The sequence below is a fragment of the Lathyrus oleraceus genome, chromosome 4 (assembly GCF_024323335.1).
Source record: "Lathyrus oleraceus cultivar Zhongwan6 chromosome 4, CAAS_Psat_ZW6_1.0, whole genome shotgun sequence".
NCBI lineage: Eukaryota > Viridiplantae > Streptophyta > Magnoliopsida > Fabales > Fabaceae > Lathyrus > Lathyrus oleraceus.
The window spans coordinates 323,891,889-323,915,108 of record NC_066582.1 but is presented as its reverse complement, the minus strand read 5'-3'; the positions used below and the strand labels follow the sequence as shown (position 1 = coordinate 323,915,108).

The 23,220-nt window shown below is 43.0% G+C and overlaps 1 protein-coding gene across 1 annotated transcript; it reads left to right on the top strand.

The window, feature by feature from the left end:
• Window positions 1-211: 211 nt before the first annotated feature.
• On the top strand, window positions 212-1,274 carry LOC127137286 (uncharacterized). The gene is made up of 2 exons (XM_051063755.1): window positions 212-809; window positions 967-1,274. The coding sequence occupies exons 1-2, from the start codon at window positions 212-214 to the stop codon at window positions 1,272-1,274; spliced, it is 906 nt and encodes a 301-aa protein (XP_050919712.1).
• Window positions 1,275-23,220: the final 21,946 nt, after the last annotated feature.

Here is a 23,220-nt window from a genome sequence, read left to right as displayed (position 1 = left end):
CCAACCACAACAACACTATCAGCCACAACAACAGCAACCTTACCAGCAGTAGTTTCACCAATCCCAACAACAATTTCAACAACAGGTTCCAAGAAAAGTAGATTGGGAAATTTCCATTGAAAAAATGGCAGCTCAAAGTTCATAATATCAAGAGGAGACTAGAAGTAATTTGACAAACACTGGTGCTTCAATAAAAAATTTGGAAGTGAAAATGAGTCAGATTGCTCAACAACTTGCGGGTTCGCAAACACAGGGTGCTTTACCAAGTGCTACAGTTACAAATCCAAGAGAACATAATAATGTGAGTGCGGTAACCACAAGGAGTGGTAAGGAAAAAGAAGCCCCTGAAAAAGATGATGACCAAGAAGACCAATTGCTTGAAGTTGATTTGGATATAAAAGAAAATAAGGTTGTGAGTGAAGAGGTGACGGTACCTAAAACAGTGGTTAAAGAAAAAGTTAGTGAATCAAAGTCGATTGTCAAACTCCCTTTCCCCATAAGAAATAAGAAGAAAGAGCAACATGAGAAGAACTTCGAGAAATTATTGGAGATGTTCAAAAAGCTTGAGATTAACATTCCGTTCTTGGAGGCACTTGAGCAAATGCCCTCTTATGCTAAATTCATGAAGGATATTATTTCAAAAAGGAGGAGCACTGACACTGACTCTATTGTACTAACCGAAACTTGTAGTGTTATTTTGCAGGGTATGAAGATTCCGGTAAAGAAAAAAGATCGAGGCTCGGTAACTATCCCTTACACTATCGGGGATAGATCTTTCAAAAAGGCCCTTTATCGACTTGGGGGCAAGTGTGAGTCTCATGCCGTTATCCATCTACAAGAGGTTAGGGATTGGAAAAGTGCAAGATACCAGAATGACATTTCAATTTGCTGACCATTCTGTGAAGAGACCTTATGGAGTGGTGGAAGATGTTCTGGTGAAGATTGATAAGTTTGTATTTTCGGTAGACTTTGTAATCTTAGAAATGCCGGAAGATGAAGAGATACCACTCATTCTTGGTAGACCATTTTTGGAGATCGGGAGATGTTTGATAGATATAGAAGAGGGCACCATGACTCTAAAAGTTTATGACGAAGAGTTAAAAATTGATGTGCGTAACACCATGAAATACAAAGATGATGTTGCCACCAGTCAACACATAGAGGTGATTTATCAAATGATTCTGAAAGAAAATCCTCTAGGTGAACAAAAATTACCCTTGGAGAGAGTTCTAAGTTTATCAATCTTTGAAGACACTCAAGGAGTTGATGAATAGGAAATGGAAGTGTTAACTATGATGGCAACACAACCGCCCTTTAAGGGATCCCGATCACTCCGATGGGAAAACTTAAGGGAACCCCAAGTTGAGGAAAAGAAAGATGAGACCAAGAAAGTGGTTGAGCTAAAACAATTGCCTGAAAATCTCAAGTATGTTTTTCTAGATCCCGAAAGGAAATGCCCGACTATTATAAGCTCTAATCTAGAGGTTTCTCAAGAAGACAAGCTTGTCAAGGTTTTGAAGAAGCACAAAAGTGCAATGGGATGGGCGATAGAAGACTTGAAGGGAATTAGCCCTACGGTGTGTATGCATAAAATTCTCATGGAGGATGGTCACAAACCAGTGGTGCAACCACAAAGAAGACTAAATCCCGTAATGAAGGAAGTGGTTAGGAAAGAGGTGGTTAAACTGTTAGATGTCGGGTTAATTTATCCCATATCCGATAGCTCTTGGGTGAGTCCTGTTCATGTGGTCCCGAAGAAAGGAGGAACTACAGTTATAAGGAATGAGAAAAATGAGTTACTCCCTACTAGGACGATCACGGGTTGGTGTGTGTGCATCGACTAAAGGAGGTTGAATTTGGCGACCAGAAAAGATTATTTTCCGTTACCATTCATTGATCAGATGTTGGAAAGGTTGGCAGGTCATGAGTACTATTGTTTCCTTGATGGATACTCTGGATACAATCAGATAGTGATTGCACCGGAAGATCAAGAGAAGATAGCTTTTACATGCTCCTATGGTATTTTTGCCTACAGAAGAATACCATTCGGGTTATGTAATGCACCAGCCACATTTCAAAGATGGATGACCTCCATTTTTGCGGACATGCTCGAAAAGCATATGGAGGTCTTCATGGATGACTTCTCGGTATTTGGTTTTTCTTTTGATAATTGTTTAACTAACCTTTCCCTTGTGTTAGAAAGATGCCAATAGACCAATCTGATTCTCAACTGGGAGAAGTGTCACTTCATGGTACGAGAAGGAATAGTCTTGGGTCACAAAATCTCTCACAAAGGGATAGAAGTGGACCAAGCCAAGATTGAGGTAATAGAAAAGCTACCACCTCCTATGAACGAAAAAGTTATAAGAAGTTTCTTAGGACATGCGGGTTTCTACCGCAGGTTCATAAGAGATTTTTCCAAGATAGCTAAACCCTTAACTACCCTGTTGGTTAAGGACAAGACTTTCAATTTTGATAAAGAGTGTGTCGTTGCTTTTGAAACGATAAAAAATAAATTGGTGACGACACCTATTGTCATTGCTCCTGATTGGTCTCTACCTTTTGAGATCATATGTGATGCGAGTGACATTGTAGTGGGAGCAGTTCTTGGGCAACATAGAGATAAACTGTTGCATGTCATATATTATGCTAGTCATGTGTTGAACCCTGCACAGATGAATTACGCGACTACCGAAAAGGAGTTGCTAGCTGTGGTCTATGCCTTTGATATATTTAGGCAATATTTGTTGGGTTCTAGAGTCATTGTTTATACTGACCATGCTGCTTTGAAGTATTTGTTTGCTAAGCCGGACTCTAAGCCAAGACTGTTGCGATGGATCCTGCTCCTCCAAGAGTTTGATGTGGAAATCCGGGACAAAAGAGGGTGCGAAAATATTGTGGCAGATCACCTCTCACGGATGTCCCCCATAGAGGAGAATGAGGAAAAGCGTCCAATAAAGGATGAGTTTGCTGATGAAGACATCCTTGTTGTTATTGGAATGCCTTGGTTCGCAGACTACGCGAACTATCTAGTAGGCGGGGTGATCCCGAGTGAATTTGACTCTAACCGTAAGAAAAAGTTTGTTCATGATTGCATGTTCTATTTTTGGGACGACCCATTCTTGTACAAGAAGGAAGTAGACGGGTTGGTCAGAAGATGTGTTCCCAAAGAAGAACAGAGGGATGTTCTGAAAGCTTGTCACGATTCTGACTATGATGGACACTTTAGTGGTGATAGAACCGCTGCCAAAGTCCTCCAGTCAGGCTTATACTGTCCGACACTTTTCAAAGATGCTCAGAAAGTGATCAAAGAGTGCGATAAGTGCCAAAGGATGGGAAACATCTCGAAAAGAAATCAGATGCCGCAAAACCCCATGCTGGAAGTTGAACTCTTTGATGTGTGGGGTATTGATTTTCTGGGACCGTTTCCACCATCATTTGGAAAGAATTACATTTTGGTGGCGGTGTACTATGTATCCAAGTGGGTAGAAGCAGTCGCTCTACCAACAAATGATGCAAAAGTGGTGGTCAAGTTTTTGAAAGAAAACATATTTGTCAGGTTTGGAGTGCCAAGAGCTCTAATAAGTGATGAAGGAACTCACTTCTTAAATCACCTAATGGAGAAGCTACTCTTGAAGTATAATGTAAAACATCGGATAACCACTCCGTACCACCCACAAACAAGTGGTCAAGTTGAAGTGTCAAATAGGCAGCTGAAACAAATCTTAGAGAAGACGATCAATGCCTCTCGCAAGGATTGGGCGAGTAAGCTTGATGATGCGCTTTGGGCATATCGTACTGCTTTCAAAACACCGATTGGTATGTCCCCGTATCAACTGGTATATGGTAAGGCATGTCACCTACCCTTGGAACTTGAACACAAAGCTTTGTGGGCTTCAAAATTCCTTAACTTGGATCTTATGAAAGCGGGAGAATCCTGAATCCTTCAACTCCATGAGTTGGAAGAATTTAGGAACCGGGCATATGAAAATGCAAAGATCTACAAAGATCAAACAAAGAAATGACATGATAGAAGAATCCAAAGGAAGGAATTCTGGGAGGGACAAATGGTACTATTGTTTAATTAAAGGATGAAGTTGTTCTGTGGAAAACTGAGATCGAAATGGTCGGGTCCGTTTGTGGTACACAAAGTATATCCCCATGGAGCAGTCGAAATAAAAAATCCATCCAATGGGGACATTTTTAAAGTGAATGGCCAAAGATTGAAGCCTTACAATGTGGAACAGGAAGTGGGCCAAATTGATGTTGTTCATCTTGTCTGATAAGATGCGCAATCGTCGAGCCAAGCGACGTTAAACGAAGCGCTACGTGGGAGGCAACCCACGCTTTTGTATCTAATTATTCTCTTTGTTTGATTGTGTGTTATTTACTTGCAGGTGTGAACAGTGTTTGCTAGAGGAGTTAAAGATAGTGGTCGCAAAAAGTCTCTGAAAATTCGGAAGCAGAAGTCGGGCACAGCTCAAGAAAGGAAACCAAGGAAAATGAGAAATCAGGGGCCTGACACGGGCGCCCGTGTCAGGATGTGCCAAGGAAGGGTGAAAAATTGGATTTCCAAGGGCCTGACACGGGTGCCCCTTTCAACTGACACGGCCTGTGTCATCCCCTGCGTGGAATAAGCTGGAAAAAGCGCGTTTTGGACGGACACAGCCCGTGTCCTTGGGTAGTGTTGCACTGACACGATCGCCCGTGTCAGCTAGCGCAATGGTGATTTTTTTTAAAAAAATATGATTGTTGGAGCATGGTCCCACCTCCGAAATTCACCCTATAAATACACTTTATCCCCCATTCTCTCCTCATTTACCCCATATCCTTCATACTCTTTCACCTCCATATTTCTTTCTCTCAAAAATACCTAAAACCTCCATGCTCCTCACTTAAAGCTCTCTACTTTCACCTCATATCTCCATCAATTCTCCATCCGTCTTCACAAAAGTTCCACCATTCTCCACCCTCGATTTTCCTACGGTAATATTTTCGCCTACTCTCTCTTTTCAAATTCTTGTTTCTTTTTGTTGTGTGCAGGTACGAATATGTCTCGCTGAGTCGAAAAAAGCAAAAATGTGGCGGAATCATCCCGTCCATGACAAAGGGCGAGAAGAACCCCGAACGAGCACGACATTGTATTCGAGAACCTGGAGCACCAGAAGAGGTATGCGGTTCATCTTAAAAGGAAATTAACCCCCACGAGGTATATGTGTAATGGCACTCTGCAGGAATTGGGATTGCAAGTTAAGGTCCACCGTATGTTCCACGCCTTAGGGATGCTAGAATTCATGCAGTTGGAAGCGCCTACTTTCGCGCGCATTACGCTTGAATTCCTGAGCACCATTGAATTTAAGCTGAAAAATAGGTGGAATGGAACGGAAAAAGAATACTACGGTATGTTGCAATTTTGATTATTTAATACTGATATGGAATTGACTGTGGATGAGTTAGGGAGAATCTTAAAACTCCCAATCGTAGGCCCCGGAGCGGTGCCCGATACATTTGTCCCGGTGGAATTTTTGACCGCCATAACAGGTAACACTAAATATGTTTCCAAAGGGGCAAAGGCATCGGGTATCCATAACCCGTGTTTCAGGTACGCACATAAGGCGTTGGCATACACCATGTTTGGTCGCAGAGATAGCACCGGTGTAGCCACCCAAAAGGAGTTGTTCTTTCTGTACAGTATGGCATCCCAAACTCCAATCAACGTAGCAACATTTGCACCTGACTACTTAGGAAGAGTTGGTCGCGCTACTTTAGGCGACATTTCTGTTGGCGGCATGATTACTCAGATTGCCGATCATTTTGGATTTGGTGCTGCACTCGCTGACTCTCCACGGGTGCCAGGTAAAACCAAACTGGACATGGCCGCCTTGATCCAACAAGGCATTATTGCGGTAAAACAAGATTATTACTCTCTTATGTGCCAAAAAGTCTATGTCCTTGCTTTACTTGCTTACGATTTCATCAGTATTACTAACAGAGCCAACTGGCTCTATGAATGTCCCGACCTGGATGAGGGGGACGAAGATTTTTTTGACTCTTTGCCTGCAGATGAACCGATGGAAGGTGCACCAAGCACCGAGGAGCCTTTTTACCAGCAACCGCAAGAACCGACTCAACCTTCCGGGTCCTACTCCATGCCGCAAGACCAATGGGGCTGGATTTAGGACGAGATCGGTCACCTTCGCACGGAGCAATCCAGGCAAGGTAAGGAGCTCACCAGGTTCGGAGTCGAACAACGCCGTCAAGGGACGGTTTTGGATGAGATGAACGCGATGATGCAACACATGATGTTGCATTATCCGTACCCGCCACCACCTCCACAGTAAACGCTGTAAGTACCTCTCTTATCTTGACATTAAACATTGCGGACAATGTTTGGTTCAAGTGTGGGGGGTTTTTAATTGCTTTATATTTTATTTTTTAGTTGCGTCTGTTGTGTTACTTTGTTTGTCGTTGTGTGGCTGTTTTATTTTTTTAAAGTTACAGATGAAAGTGGATTATGCTGGAAAAATGATAGACTAGTGGACAGTGAGGGAAAGACGCAACCCCAGATTTGCTCTCGAGGCAACCTGGAAGGTGATACAGCTGAGAAACAAAATGTTGGACGCAACTTGGAAACTCTAGACCGAAAGAGGAGAAGGTAAGCCCAAGCTGAAAAAGAAGTTGTCTGTCATAAAGAGTGATTTGGAGCCTGCAAGCTTATCCAACATGGTGAGATTTCAGCTTAACCAAACACAAAAAGAGCGCATTCAGGTATGACTTTATCTCTCTAATTTTGCGTAAGTTCTACTGATACAGCACAATACAAAAACGCACATTGAGGCACGTTGTTTGTTTTCACCCTTTTAGCCTTTCTAGCCATCCATAATGTTGTATTCATCCGTTGCTAACCTCGTTGAGCCTGTACCCCTTTGTTTGTGTAAACCGTCATGTTAACCATAAGCCAAACACTTCCTACCCTCGCTCGGCATGACTGTTGTAGTGTATAATTTGTGCAAAAAGATAAGTTTGGGGTGGTAATCCTTAGAAGAAATGTTGGAAAAAGGGCAAGTGCAAGAAAAAGAAAAAGAAAAACTGTGTAGAAACATTCGCTTCTACCGGAAAAAAAAAGAAAAAAAAATAAAAAAATAGAGAAATGAAGAATAAGCACTTGCCTTGGAAATAGACTCACGCATTAATGTGATAATCCAAAGAAAAATTCGAGTGAAAAAGAGTCAAGATTGGACGACACCCAATAAAATAATTCTTGCACAAAGAAAAACAACAACATGAATACCAAGTTGTAAAATCGTTTGTCATCCATTTTTGCTGTCTACTCTCCCACCGTACCTAAGCCCCGTTATAACCCTGAAGACCTCTTAAAGTGTGTGAATTGTGTTTGTGTAGTTGACGTAGAATCTATTCAAAAAGTAAGAGTTGATATTGCATACCTTGATATCTTGAGTGCTAAACACCTTAACCCCGAGAGATTTGGTGAGTAGTGTGAAGAAGTTTGCAGGTAAAAGAACACTCGGAAATGATAAAGCAGTGGAGAAGTTCGAATGGGTAAACCAGAAGCTTAATCGGGAAGGAGAAAGATAACTTGCGAATAACATCAGTTATGTTGTGGAGAGAATAGAATCCATGGTTGACCTCCGCGTTGTCTCTTACATCACTTGAGGACAAGTGTCGCATCCGCGAAAAACAACCGGCGGGCTGAAACAAACACAACACAGAGCCGCCACCGTGCGTTATTTATCCCAAAGAGGGAAAGGAAACGCTCGAAGTAAACCTGGGAAAAGCATGGTCTCGCGACCAAAGAGAATGGGATCGGGAGTCGGTTACGCAAGGGGAAGGTATTAGCACCCCTCACGTCCGTCGTACTCGACGGGATCCACGCTCTAAAAGATAGGTTAAGGTTGCTAAAACAAAACATCACACACACACACTGAAAACAACACAGGTGGGGGAAAAGAGGAGAGGGCTCGCTAGGACATCGCGTCCTATGCCTACGTATCTCGTCTGGAACGAGAATCAGAGCTGCCGTAGTTCGGCTCACGCACGCCGAAACAAAACAAAACACAAAAAGGCAAACATGGAACCCGAACGCCAATCGCTGGACTTACATCAGCTTCCGAACCAAACAAACCCACACTGGAAACCAGATGCCACTTGATGGACTTATACCGGACTCCAAGCACACAATAAGAGGATACGGAATGCCAATGGCTGGGCTTACATCCGTCTCCTACACACACAAGAACAAACAAGCAACAAGCTACTAAGGAGTCGGGAACTCGAGCCTAGCAACTGTCAAGCACACACACACAAGAAGGAAAAAGGGTGCCCGGAGAGACCTCGCACGGTCTCCTGCCTACGTACCTCATCTGGTATGAGGATCAGGACGACGTACTTCCCCTGAACGGGAAAGAAATTCTAACCAGATACAAAGGGAAACACACTACTAGGGAGCTGGACTCGAGCCTAGATGTTATCATGCATCATTGCCCTATGTTATGGTTTCTATCTACTTGCACAACAGCAAGCTAATCCTAACCAGGAAGAAGCAAAGTGTGCAAGCATAAACAAAACAAATCAAACATTCACAGTTAGCACACACTATATACAGACAGATGTGGGCTCAATCAAGGGTTAAGTTGCAAAAACAACACAACTGTGTCAGGGTGGTGTTAGCTCTTAACCCTGACATTGAGAGTCAGGGTGAAGCCAGATGAAAGGTGAGTGAGGGGTGTGCCTCACAGCTCTTATCCCTGGCCAGGGAGAGCTTCAGACAAAGGAGTGTGGGTTCAGAAAGTGGGAACCCTTCTACACTCATGACTCTGACTCAACTGTACAACTGTACAAGATCTTGGGTTAATATCCCAATGCATCAACACAGTGGTGTGAGCAGAGGGACGACTCAACAAGAATAGCAGGAGGTGGACTACACACCTCTTGTGTCTGCCAATTGCCTTAATCAAGGTCTTTTCCTGCTTGGGGACAAATATAAACAAGCACAATCATTGCCTCTTAAGGAGGACTTCAGACAGGTGTCTGGCCAAGTAACAGGCCAGGTCTTCCAGACTACATGGAGAAACGAAATTCTACCTCAATTGGTTTATACAACCAAGCAGCAGCACAAAGCAAGTTCAAAGATGAACTATTAGCAACTAATGTACCTGAAATCAATCAAATACAGTCAGTATACCAATCTCAAAGTCAAAACAGACAAGATAAGAATCAATAGTCAACACAATCAATCACATGTGCAAAGCACAATCAACTCAAGTGAGCCAAGCATCCTACAAAATAAACCAAGTTAGTTCATAACAATCAACCAAACTCAATCAACTTTCATTAATCTCCTTAAAGCATTTGCTTCTTAACCTGAAAAGCACATCCAAACGTGAGAAACAAGACCACTAGGACAAGCCTAGGGTCCAAAGGAGATGAAAAATTCAAAACAGCAAGTGAAAATTAACCAAAACCAAGATTAATCAATCTGGAATAAGGTCCAATTGGTCTCACATCAAAACTATGCACAAAATTCATTTCATACACAAAACATGTCAAACTATGCACTTTGGAATCACATTGGAGCAAACAGAATGATCACAATCAAACCAATACCAAAATAGCTCAATAAATTCCCAGAAAATTCAAGCTTAAACAGAACACATTCAATGAGCAACATATAAAATTTCATGCTATTTGGACCAGACGAAGTATGGAAATTAAATTCACTAAGTCATGGTATGCAAATACAAGCTCAAACAATGCCACAAATCATGTATCAACTTTAGGCAAGTGTAAAACAGAAATGGCATAAGATAAATGAACCACACCAAAGCCAAAATGAAATTAAACATGTTAAGAATCAATCCACAAAGTTTCAGCTTCATGTGATAAGGCATGGGAATTTCACAAGTCATGTAAGTTGAACACTCCACAAAAGTTCACAAATGACTAAACAGCAAAGAGAATCCCAATCAAATAGGAAATGAATCTAAACAATCTACAAAAAATCATGCTCAACCTGGACATACAGAAGTAATCACATGCAAAAAATTAGAGCAATTGGCATAGCATAAGCATGGAAATTAAAATTAAGAACATGAGTAAAGCATAGTGTGACATACATTGTCACACTCATGAAGATCACATCATATCTCCTAATCCAAAAATGCAAAATTAGCAAACCATATACCAAAATCACCAGGAATGAGTCTAGATCAAGCACAAAAAATTTCATGAATTTCTAATGAAGCATCATCATTTTATGAGCAAAAGAGTGAGCATGGTGCACAAAGGACACATTCAAACAATCCCTAGCCAAATAATTTTTCCACACGTGCACAATATGATTAAAAATAACCAAAAAATCCGGCACATCACAAGGAGAATGGCACAAAAAATTTCATCAAATTTGGATTAAAATTGAAGGAGTTATCATTTTTTGATGTTGAGAAAAAATAAAAATCAATAAAATGGCAAGGTGAATTATGAAGCATGGTTGAAATAAATATCAAAAGCAAAAATGAGGATTGCTATCAAACAGAATCGAAGCTGGTTCTATTTCAAACAGGCAGCGCGCGCTACAACATGGAATGACACGTGGACCAACCGTTTACGCTATAACACCTTGGCCATGCAAACAACAAGAAACACGGATCTAAACGCAATTCTGGAAATTTACAATATGTTCTTCGCGTGTTCTTACCAAAATCCCAGCCTATGAACAAACTTTAACCAAATTCAACAATCCATACACCGTTGGAAAGATCTCACAAAGAACGACACGAATCTGGCCTTAATTAAACTTAATTCATGCTAATCAACTCGGATCGATCAAAACAACATTTGAACATCAAACTTCAAATCCTAATATCTCATTCAATACTCAACGAAATTCAACGATTCAAAGTTCATGATGCTCTAAAATCTAAGATCTATACAAGCCATATCATAATTACAACAATTATTGAGATCGAATTCTAACCTCCTAGAGATGGCAGTGTTGGATTCGTGCGTTTCAAGGTCCAAAAGCTGAAAACAGATGTTGATTGAAGCTTAGGAAGGTGAATGGAAGAGGTTTTTCAGCTCAAAACAGCTCCAGCGCGAAGAATCTTCAAAATGCCATGGATGCTCAAGACGCCAACAGTCACGAATCTTCAACGATTTGGCCAATGTTTTGTGCAACAGTTCTTCAACAATACCTGTAGAGGAAGATCAACACAAGTACCAGCAAAGAGAGTGAAGAAATTCAATGGAAAAGTGAAAAAAAATTGAAAAAGTTTGAGGAAAATTGAGAGAATTTTGGTGATTTTCTGTTAGATCTGAGAAATGAGATTGTGATTATGTGAATTCTGTTACAATTAAGCATATATACCACTTCCTAATCCAATTGTTAATCAAGATTAGCAAAATCAAGTGAATTAGTGAAATGAAGTTTTAAGTGTTTTGGCCAAAATGCCCTTTTCACAATGCAGCCAATGTAACAGTAAAAGAGCAATTCAAGCAAGTCCAAAATGATGTTTATGATGTGTTGGAATTGGTTTGAAGTGCAAATGCCATGTATTTTTCAAAAACACTATTTTTCCCACCAAAATGCAAATTAGTTCACTTGAAAAATGGACTTTTGCTATGATGATTTTTGATGAAATGTGATGATGCATCATGAAAGTACATGTCAAATGTGGTTTGCTCAAAAACGAATCACCCAATTTGGCCTTTCCATTCAAAAGTTATGCCACTTTGAAAATCAACTTTTTCTGAAAATGATTTGATCATAACTTGCCAACCACACATGAGAAATTCATGTTTTTGGACTTTTTGGAAATGGGAGAACAAGATCTTCAACTTTCATGTTGAACAAAATTTCATTTGAAGCATTTTTGGACACGTAATTTGTAGGAGAAAAACTTTCCATTTTTGGCAATTTTCAATTACAAGTCACTTTTTATTTTTGGAAAGTTTCCATCTGACTTTATTTTCTTCATTCTTGATGTTTGAAATGTCAAATGAAACTTGTTTAGACATGAATGAAGTGTCTCTAACCCTCTCCCTCCTCCAAATCCATCAATTCAGGCACAGTTGACCACAGTTGACTTTTCTGACTGATAGATGAATCTGGCTATGCACTGATCAAGTCGAGCTTCAATCTCCTGATGAAATGGCTCAACCATGAAACCCTAGCTTTCATAAGCTCAATATAATCATGAAATGATCCCCATATCCATTGTAGACCCCATCTCCTTGCCAAGCCCTGACTGGCCCAATGCAGATGATTCAACTGATTAGGGTTGACCAGTGGTCAAAACCCTAACCTCAAGGCATCTGATCAATCTCTTGGTGATGACAAAACCATGATGATGATGATGTATCATTTCAACCAATATAAATCTCAATCTCCTTGAGAATCAAAAAACCCTAATTTGAATCACAAACCCTCAGATGGCTAATGATCCATTCAATGAAACCCTCAGGCTTGAATCTCAACCTCCTATCTTCTGACCAAGACTTAGGAGAATGACTTGCTCAATGTAGCCACATGATATGCAACATGCCAATGACTAATGACCTAAGAAATGCAATGCAATATGTTAAGCTAGTCCCAAGAGAGAAGGGCAAATTTTGAGGTGTTACAGCTGCCCCTATTCAATCCACTGTGAACCTGTCGATATGAATAGCCTCGGCTTTCAGATGATCAGGATGAAGAGTGATTGAATACCAAGAACAGATGAACAATTTGCACTCTGATGGGAAATTATTAACAACGCCTGTCAGAATCGGCAAAGAAGCGATCTTGAAAGAAGCATCCGTCTGGTACGGAGCAAGTCGGCCTGATCACCGAAACAAAATGTCGACCTGGATACCAAAATAAATGGTAACGCAGGGATAACCATGGCCTGAACACCACATCCGCTGGGGATTATTATTTTTTCCTTTTCTTGAACCCCAAAAATTTTCTCTTTTTCGTTTTCTTGAACCCCGAAATTTTCTTTCGCGCAAATGATCCCGGACCACTGCATTTGAACCCCAACATCTTGTTTGCCAAAATAATGAACCCCATTCTCCATTTGAACCCCAGTCGCCTGACGATAACTTGTCATCACCATTGTGAACCCCATTCTCCAGAAAATGCCGCAACATTTCCCTTTCTCCATTTGAACCCCGCTCTCCAGAAAATGCCTCAACATTTCCCTTTCTCCATTTGAACCCCGTTCTCCGCTTTCTCGTGATAATTCCGCTGGCAACGCCGGAAATAACACCAAACACCACTCTGATGGCGACATATCAGAGGGTACACCTTCACAAAAGGAAGGTAACATGTGCATCTCTTCCTCAGAAGACACCCATAACGACCTCCATTGGCCTCAGCCAAAGTCTAAGGTGACACACGAACAGAAGATAATCCTGAGGACCTCATCCCGGATATAATCTTCAACTCCAATCTCCATTTGGACCTCGCTCTCCAGAAAATGTCTCAACATTTCCCTTTTCTCCAATTGAACCCCGATCTCTAGAAAATGCCTCAACACTTCCTTTTCTCCATTTGAACCCCAATCTCCAGAAAATGCCTCAACACTTCCTTTTCTCCATTTGAACCCCAATTTCCAGAAAATGCCTCAACACTTCCTTTTCTCCATTTGAACCCCGTTCTCCAATCTCTTGTGATAATTCCGCTGGCAAATGTCGGAAATAACACCAAACACCACTCTGAGGGCGACATATCAGAGGGTACACCTTCACAAACGGAAGGTAACATGTGCATCTCTTCCTCAGAAGACACCCATAACGACCTCTGTTGGCCTCAGCCAAAGTCTAAGGTGACACATGAACAGAAAATAATCCTGAGGACCTCATCCCGGATATAATCTTCAACTCCAATCTTCATTTGGACCCCGATCTCCAGAAAATGTCTCAACATTTCCCTTTCTCCAATTGAACCCCGATCTCCAGAAAATGCCTCAACACTTCCTTTTCTCCATTTGAACCCCGATTGTCGCGCTGATCGCGTAACGTCCTTTGATTTTATTTCCATCTCTGTCTGACGGAAAAATTTCCTCCAGTATCGCACTACTGGGGAACCTTGCTGATCTGACGTCATGATGCTAAACTCCTCAGAGTAACACCTTCAACCCGACACTGACTAATGACTGGGAAAAAACTCGACGTTTATTGGACATCGAACAATGATGTTTACTGACACCAAAGAAAACTCGACCAGACATATACTGATGACTGGGAGGAAACTCGACGTTTACCGGACATCGAACAATGATGTTTACTTGACACCAAAGAAAACTTGACCAGACATATACTGATGACTGGGAGGAAACTCGACGTTTACCGGACATTGAACAATGATGTTTACTTGACACCAAAGAAAACTCAACCAGACACTTACTGATGACTGGGAGGAAACTCGACGTTTACCGGACATCGAACAATGATGTTTACTTGACACCAAAGAAAACTCGACCAGACATTAACTGATGACTGGGAGGAAACTCGACGTTTACTGGACATCGAACAATGATGTTTACTTGACACCAAAGAAAACTCGACCAGACACTTACTGATGACCAGGAGGAAACTCGACGTTTACTGGACATCAAACAATGATGTTTTCTTGACACCAAAGAAAACTCGACCAGACACTTACTGATGACTGGGAGGAAACTCGACGTTTACTGGACATCGAACAATGATGTTTACTTGACACCAAAGAAAACTCGACCAGACATTAACCAATGACCGGGAGGAAACTCGACGTTTACTGGACATCGAACAATGATGTTTTCTTGACACCAAAGAAAACTCGACCAGACACTTACTGGTATCACAAGAATGCTGAACTCCTCAGAGTAACATCTTCAAACTTCCATCTCGCACGACAGAAATCTTCCTCCAATATCGCGCTACTGGGGAATATTGTTGATCCAGTACCAAACTCCTCGGAGTATCATCTTCACTGACCGGCAAAACCCATTCTTGGATGGTAACCATGGCTTGAGTCGCGCTGATCGCGATCTTCATTTCCATCTCTGTCCGACGGAAAAGTTTCCTCCAGTATCGCACTACTGGGGAACACTGCTGACCTGACGTCATGATGCTAAACTCCTCAGAGTAACATCTTCACCATCTGGCAAAACCCATTCTTGGATGGTAACCACGGCTTGGGGTTAACTTATGCTTGCAATGCTGATGTTGATCTTCCAACCAGCGAAACCACCTCTCAAACGGTAACCACAGCTTGAGTAACACCTTCACCCACTGGCGAAACATAAATCTCAAACGCCGACCTCGGCTTGAGACTAGCTGATGCTTGCAATGATACATGATTGATTTTTTCAGCGTAATGCTCCATAATTATGGAAATGCTACGCAAATTAATAAGCAATATGCTATGATCTCCTAAATGATGCATGCATAAAAAAGCATCCCCCTCAAGGGACTCTTCTGGGGAGCTCGAGACACTTTGCTGAGGAACTCGTCAACACTCCGATCTCCACCCTGATGGGGAATAACACTGCTGCTAGGAAAAGGCAACCCTTGCTGGGGAAGACCTCCTTTGCACTCTGTGGGGAAACACCAGTCTTAGACTTGCTGGGGATGCAACACTCCAGACTCTGTTTGGGGAACCACCACTCACAGATACCTCCGCTGGGAAATAGCAACCTTCAGGCCTGGCGACTGGGGAAGCATCAATCTGAAACCTGTTGGGGATAACCATCCTGACCCTGCTAGGGAAACCACAGACCTTGAATCTGCTGGGGAATAGTCCTCACAACTCTGCTTGGGGAGATGAGGAAAATCTGATACCGAACACCCGTCGACTCGTCGACCCCTGGCATTCCACCTCCAAATCCACCGTCAGCTTTCCAATCTTGAGAACTCCCTGACTCGTCTGGACCTTTTCTGCTCCATCATCTGGTATTCCCAACCGCTCCACACTCTACGGAGAACGAACTCCTGGGACTATATAGACTTTTCAATTTTTAGACTTTGAAGAGTCTTCTTGATTAATTCTCAAGGATCGTCGTACTTCTTTCGCCGTCTTCTCACCGTTCTTCTATTCATTCGTCCTTGATTGGACTCCGTGGGGATTTGTTTTGTCAAAAGCTTCCACATCACAACCTGCAAGTGAGTGAAAAAATATCTAACAGTTCCTGCAAAAGAGATCGTTAGATAAAACCGTGCCCCAGGCGTGTCAAGATTTCAACACTTGGGTCACTCAACCTTCCGAATAAGATTTCAAGCTTCAATCTTATAAACATGCATTGGAAGGGACCTGTACGTCTAAAAATGCAAAATTCTTTATCACAAACAATTGGATGTTTTTGCAATCAAAGCGGTAATGAAAAACAAAAACAAAATTATTTGACTGAATGTGCATTTTATTGATTGAAAAGTGTGTGGCTCAAATTGAGCAATACAAAGGAAGCAATTCCTGAAAAGAGGTAATTGCGCACAAAAGGAAAAATCTATCCTAATGGCAATATGAAACCCGTGATCTCATCGAGTTCCAACTCGGTTACACCCCATATGTCCTCAGACTCTCCTTGCTTTCTGCCTTCTGAACAAGACGCTTCTGATTGATCCCTACCGGGTATTATCCATGTGCCTTAACCAAAGCGCAAACGATCATGCCAGACGCAGTTGTTCGTTTCAATCCCTCTTTTGCCTGGACCGCCCTTTCGGGTTTTCAGTCCACCGGGATACCCCTTTTTGCCCAAGTCGCCTTTTCAGGTTTTCGACTTGCCGAGTGTACAATTTTTTCATTTTATCCCTAATTTTTGCCCGAACCTTTTCTTTCTGTTTTTTGGTTCGCCGGGATGCCCATTTTTGCCTGGACTATTTTATTCTTTTCGTCCATCGGGTCTCTTTATACGAAGTATTTTTTAACTGCGTCTGCATTCACAGGGGATGGAAAATCCTCGCCATCCATGGTCGTTAGCAACAAGGCTCCACCAGAGAAAACCTTCTTGACCACGAATGGACCTTCATAATTGGGTGTCCATTTGCCCCTACGATCATTTTGAGGAGGAAGGATCTTTTTCAGCATCACCCACGTGATATACCCGAGGTCGCACCTTTCGGTCAAAAGCACGCTTCATCCGCTGCTGATACAACTGCCCATGACAGATAGCCGCCAGCCTCTTTTCCTTAATTAGGCTCAACTCTTCATACCGGGTCCTTACCCATTCAGCCTCTTGCAATTTCACGTCCACCAGGACTCTCAAAGAGGGAATCTGAACCTCAACCGGTAGCACGGCTTCCATACACCAACGAGAAAGACTTTGCCCCAGTAGGCGCACCGAGGTACAATACCCAGGATACAAGCCTCACACTTGCCCATACTGTCGGTGCATTCGAATGCTAACCTGGAAACGAAGGGAACATGGGATCCCTTCGCCGTAACCAAAGCACTAACTCGTCCACATTAACCCCATCAGACATCAGAATCCATTCGGATTCGAGGTCAGGCCCCTCCTCCGGGATCGGTCACTCTCAATCTTTCGATTTGAGCACCTCGAGATGTCCTCATCAGGGAACTCAAACTTCCTCGGTTGATAATCCTCAACAGGTTGCTGGGCGAGGTAATCAGACAATACACTCCCCTTGATTGCTTTCTGAGCGGTGTACTGAATATCGCATTCAATCAAAATCATTTGCCCTCTTGCAACCCGTCCGGTCACTGCTGGCTTCTCAAAAATGTACCTGATCAAATCCATCCTGAAATCCATAAAGTGGTATGAACCAGCATATACTGTCTCAGTCGGCGAGCAGCCTATGCCAAAGTACATTAAGTTTTCTCGAACAGTGAATGTATTGTTTCACAGTCGGTAAACTTTTTGCTAAGGTAAATTGCATGCTCTTTTCGACAAGACTCGTCATGCTGACACAATACGCACCTCATAGACCCCTCGAGGGCTGTCAAGTACCAGATTAACAGTCTCTCTCCATAGGGAGGCAACAGAATCGGAGGCTCCTGCAACTTATTCTTTTATTTTTTCAATGCCCCTTGGCAATCATTTATTTCACCTGACCGTTTGATCTTTTTTTTTCTTGAATGGGTTCCCACGTGGCTGTTAGGTGAGATGTGAACCATGACATGTAGTTCAATCTACCCAGGAGACTACGAACCTCTCTTTCCATTCTCGGTTCAGGCATTTCTTGTTTTGTTTTCTTTCTTTTTTTTTCTTCTTTTTTTTTAAGCAGGATCAACCTCGATTCCTCTCTTGCAATGAACCCCAACAGCTTACCGGCCCACACTCTGATAGTGCACTTATTTGAATTCAACCTCAGTTTGAATTGTCTCAACTGGTCCATTCAGCTTGGCCAGATCTACCAGATGCCCCTCTTCTGTTTGGGACTTTGCTATCATGTCATCAACATAGCATTCGATTCTACGATGAATCATATCATGAAACAAAGTCACTCTGATACATGGCATCGGCGTTCTGCTTCTCTAGAGGACAATCTCCTCTCCATGGTAGCTTGTGCACAACGACACCGGTATCCGACCCTGGCATATCCTGACACGACCAGGTGAAGGTGTCCACATGCTCTTTTAACAGGGCTACCACTCTGCTTTCGACTTGCCTCTGAAGCGGCCCCAATTTTCATTTCCTTTCTGACCTCGGCGGTATACAGGTTAACAAGCTCAACTCGCTTCACGCGGCTGAATCACCTCCTCCTCTTATTTCAACAACCTGGCTAATTCCAGCAGATCACAATCTTCTTCGCCTTCTTCTTCGGCATGATAGATCGGATTGTCGAGGTCATACAGAGGTGTAACCAAATTGTTATCAATGAGATCAGGAGAATTACTTTTCGAATTCTTAACAAGACAAATCAAAAAGGGAAAAAAGTGAAAACAAACATTGCCATTTTTATTTGTTTTAAACTGCAAAAATAAATGAAAAACAGGGAACACCGCTTTTAATTGAAAAACATCCATTTATTTATGATGCAAAATGTTGCAAAATGAAACATGAGGTGACCCTTACAATGGACCATTACGTGTCGGGCAACACGTATGGCTTTCATGCAAACAGTATTGAGAAACAAGAAATATTACTCTTCCGGATGAGTGACAGTGATGATCTGTTAGGCCTTCCAGCTTCCTGGTACGCACGATTTTATCCATTGATCAATCTCCCAATCACTGTCAGTTTCTTCACCTACCGCACCGGCGTGAACTGGATCTAGCATTCCAGCACTGATAAACGTGAACGATGGACGACGACCTCTGTTTCGCTCCGACGAGTCTTGGCCTTCCTGATAGCCAACCCCAAACATATCCGCCTTTACCACGATGTCTATGATCTTTCCCCAGCCTGGGATCCCTCCATTTCTCACCACTTCCACAGCCTGTTTGTAAGAAGAAATGGATGGCTTTTTCTCTTTCTTAACCCCAATGGCATTTTCCCCCCTGACGGTTTCAGCTGCCAGACTGGGTGCTTTACACCTCACATCGTCCATTTCTACTTTCATCATTCTCTGGACCGATTCCCCCATCACTACACACCCCTTTGTGGTGACAGCCGCACAACAATCATCAACACGAGGGAAAGCTCCACCCTTCCTCAGGGGTTTTGGGACCATGGACATCGGCATTTTTAACTGATCCTTATCAGTCACCTCTATCCTTTTCCTGTCCGTCGACATCAGTTTCACTTTTACAGGACCATGCCTTGTCGCGGGGTTAGCACTATCATCTGTCGTCGGTGCAAAGTTGATTGCCTTAGAATCCACCAAGTCTTGGACCACATGCTTAAAAGCTTTGCAATCCTCAATGTGATGTCCGGGTGCCCCAGCATGGAACTCACACCTGACATTCTCATCGTAACTGGCAGGCCTCTGATCAGGTTTCAACAGAGTCAACATCCTTGGCTGCACCAACCCAATATCCTTCAACCTTTTAAACAGCGAGGCATAAGTCACAGGCGGCCTATCGAAATGACGGTCTGTCGTCCTTCTTCTCACTTGGCCCCCAGCTCTTTGTGTTCTCAATTGAGGTGGTGGTTGCTGCTGTTGTGCAGATTGATTACTAGTAGGGATTGTTGCCGTATCAGCATATGAGTGGTAACGATCCTTACCGCGTTCTCTTCTGGCCTGCACACCACCTGCTTCAACTTCCTTCTTAAGCTGACCATTGCCAGAGGGCTTCTTTACTACGAAGGACGGAGCCTTTCCCTGAACTTTGTCCGCTAGCAACCATTTCTCAATCTTCTCCACCTTTTCAGCAATTACCTTCTGCCCCAAGGCGATCCCTTGCACGACTTTGAACAACTCTCTCATCATCTCTTTTAGTTCGAGAATGTCGGCGTCGGGTGGATCCATCAGTCAGGGTTTGTTAAGTCTAGCAGGGTATCTGAGCGAAAAAGCTGTGCGCACCGGTTAGATACTGACACCTACAAAACAGCAAACAGGTTAATATGCATGAATGCAACGTCTATCCATGCGAGGAAGCTTCTGTCTTTCGATCCTGGTTTCATCGAGACAGATAATATTTTGACAATAACATTCTGACATCAAGATGTCTCTCAACCAGAATCTCAATCGAGAATGTGCCCTGAGTATGGATAGACATGAGTTAAATGCCGATGAATGCAAAATGTGGATGATGCTGATGCGTGAATGCAATGCACTGTGCCATCCTCCAAGTCATCTGATCATCTGTTGTACTGAGCCCCGATCTCTGGATCAATCACAACCATCTGCGGTACTGAGCAATCACAAATCCGACTTGGGAGTTCCGAAATAAACGGAACTGAAAGATACATCACCATCATCACCAGAGATTCACTGAGCAGATAACCACAACAATCTCTGAATCGGCCCGGGGAATCCTGAAATAAACGGATCCCCACTGATAAATAACACGGACAGCACTCCGTCGTCTCAGAAAGAAATGCCCATAAATCCGACTTATAAATATGACTCTGATCAACGGAACCAAAAGTCACCATCTGAACATGCATCTGAAAGAATCACCCTCCCCTCACAGGTAAATTCTAATCAGGTCACCCTAAGGCGGATAATAGTCTTGACAATCGGGCAGAGATACTCAATGGGTTTGCCCTTTCGGGTGTGCCATTGTAGCTCCCTTAAGATCGTCTAAACCAAAGATCCGGGAAATGATCGGTCACCGAAGTCAATAGTTCAGATGAAGTGACTCAACCAGAGTGGAGTACCCCACAAAGGAAGAGCACTATCAAATGAACCTCGTCCGGCTTGTAGTACATCACATTGCTAAGCACATGTTGACCTAACATGAAGGAGGCAACATGAGACCACACTACTCCTAGGTGTATACTCGGGCCTGGGTTTTAGCCCCACTCAGAACACCCACCCCAAAACAGAGGAACCACCTGTACATAGGACAGCAACATGATAGTATGATGCATGCAAACATTTATGCAAATATATACACAATCAGAATAATAAATGCATAAATAAAGCGGCACAAGCAACCTAAACTATCCTAGAACGCTAGGAGATACTCGCTTAGGGAAGATGGACCAACAATAGGTCAACTTCTATATTCCCCAGCAGAGTTGCCAGCTGTCGCATCCGCGAAAAACAACCGGCGGGCTGAAACAAACACAACACAGAGCCGCCACCGTGCGTTATTTATCCCAAAGAGGGAAAGGAAACGCTCGAAGTAAACCTGGGAAAAGCATGGTCTCGCGACCAAAGAGAATGGGATCGGGAGTCGGTTACGCAAGGGGAAGGTATTAGCACCCCTCACGTCCGTCGTACTCGACGGGATCCACGCTCTAAAAGATAGGTTAAGGTTGCTAAAACAAAACATCACACACACACACACACACTGAAAACAACACAGGTGGGGGAAAAGAGGAGAGGGCTCGCTAGGACATCGCGTCCTATGCCTACGTATCTCGTCTGGAACGAGAATCAGAGCTGTCGTAGTTCGGCTCACGCACGCCGAAACAAAACAAAACACAAAAGGCAAACATGGAACCCGAACGCCAATCGCTGGACTTACATCAGCTTCCGAACCAAACAAACCCACACTGGAAACCAGATGCCACTTGATGGACTTATACCGGACTCCAAGCACACAACAAGAGGATACGGAATGCCAATGGCTGGGCTTACATCCGTCTCCTACACACACAAGAACAAACAAGCAATAAGCTACTAAGCAGTCGGGAACTCGAGCCTAGCAACTGTCAAGCAAACACACACAAAAAGGAAAAAGGGTGCCCGGAGAGACCTCGCACGGTCTCCTGCCTACGTACCTCATCTGGTATGAGGATCAGGACGACGTACTTCCCCTGAACGGGAAAGAAATTCTAACCAGATACAAAGGGAGACACACTACTAGGGAGCTGGACTCGAGCCTAGATGTTATCATGCATCATTGCCCTATGTTATGGTTTCTATCTACTTGCACAACAACAAGTTAATCCTAACCAGGAAGAAGCAAAGCGTGCAAGCATAAACAAAACAAATCAAACATTCACAGTTAGCACACACTATATACAGACAGATGTGGGCTCATTCAAGGGTTAAGTTGCAAAAACAACACAACTGTGTCAGGGTGGTGTTAGCTCTTAACCCTGACATTGAGAGTCAGGGTGAAGCCAGATGAAAGGTGAGTGAGGGGTGTGCCTCACAGCTCTTATCCCTGGCCAGGGAGAGCTTCAGACAAAGGAGTGTGGGTTCAGAAAGTGGGAACCCTTCTACACTCATGACTCTGACTCAACTGTACAACTGTACAAGATCTTGGGTTAATATCCCAATGCATCAACACAGTGGTGTGAGCAGAGGGACGACTCAACAAGAATAGCAGGAGATGGACTACACACCTCTTGTGTCTGCCAATTGCCTTAATCAAGGTCTTTTCCTGCTTGGGGACAAATATAAACAAGCACAATCATTGCCTCTTAAGGAGGACTTCAGACAGGTGCCTGGCCAAGTAACAGGCCAGGTCTTCCAGACTACATGGAGAAAAGAAATTCTACCTCAATTGGTTTATACAACCAAGCAGCAGCACAAAGCAAGTTCAAAGATGAACTATTAGCAACTAATGTACCTGAAATCAATCAAATACAGTCAGTATACCAATCTCAAAGTCAAAACAGACAAGATAAGAATCAACAGTCAACACAATCAATCACATGTGCAAAGCACAATCAACTCAAGTGAGTCAAGCATCCTACAAAATAAACCAAGTTAGTTCAT

Coding starts and splice junctions, on each gene's coding strand:
- LOC127137286 (XM_051063755.1), top strand. CDS start 212: ATGAGTCAGATTGCTCAACAACTTGCGGGTTCGCAAACACAGGGTGCT. Junction 810..966: donor TTATCGACTTGGGGGCAAGT/GTGAGTCTCATG, acceptor TATTTTCGGTAG/ACTTTGTAATCTTAGAAATG.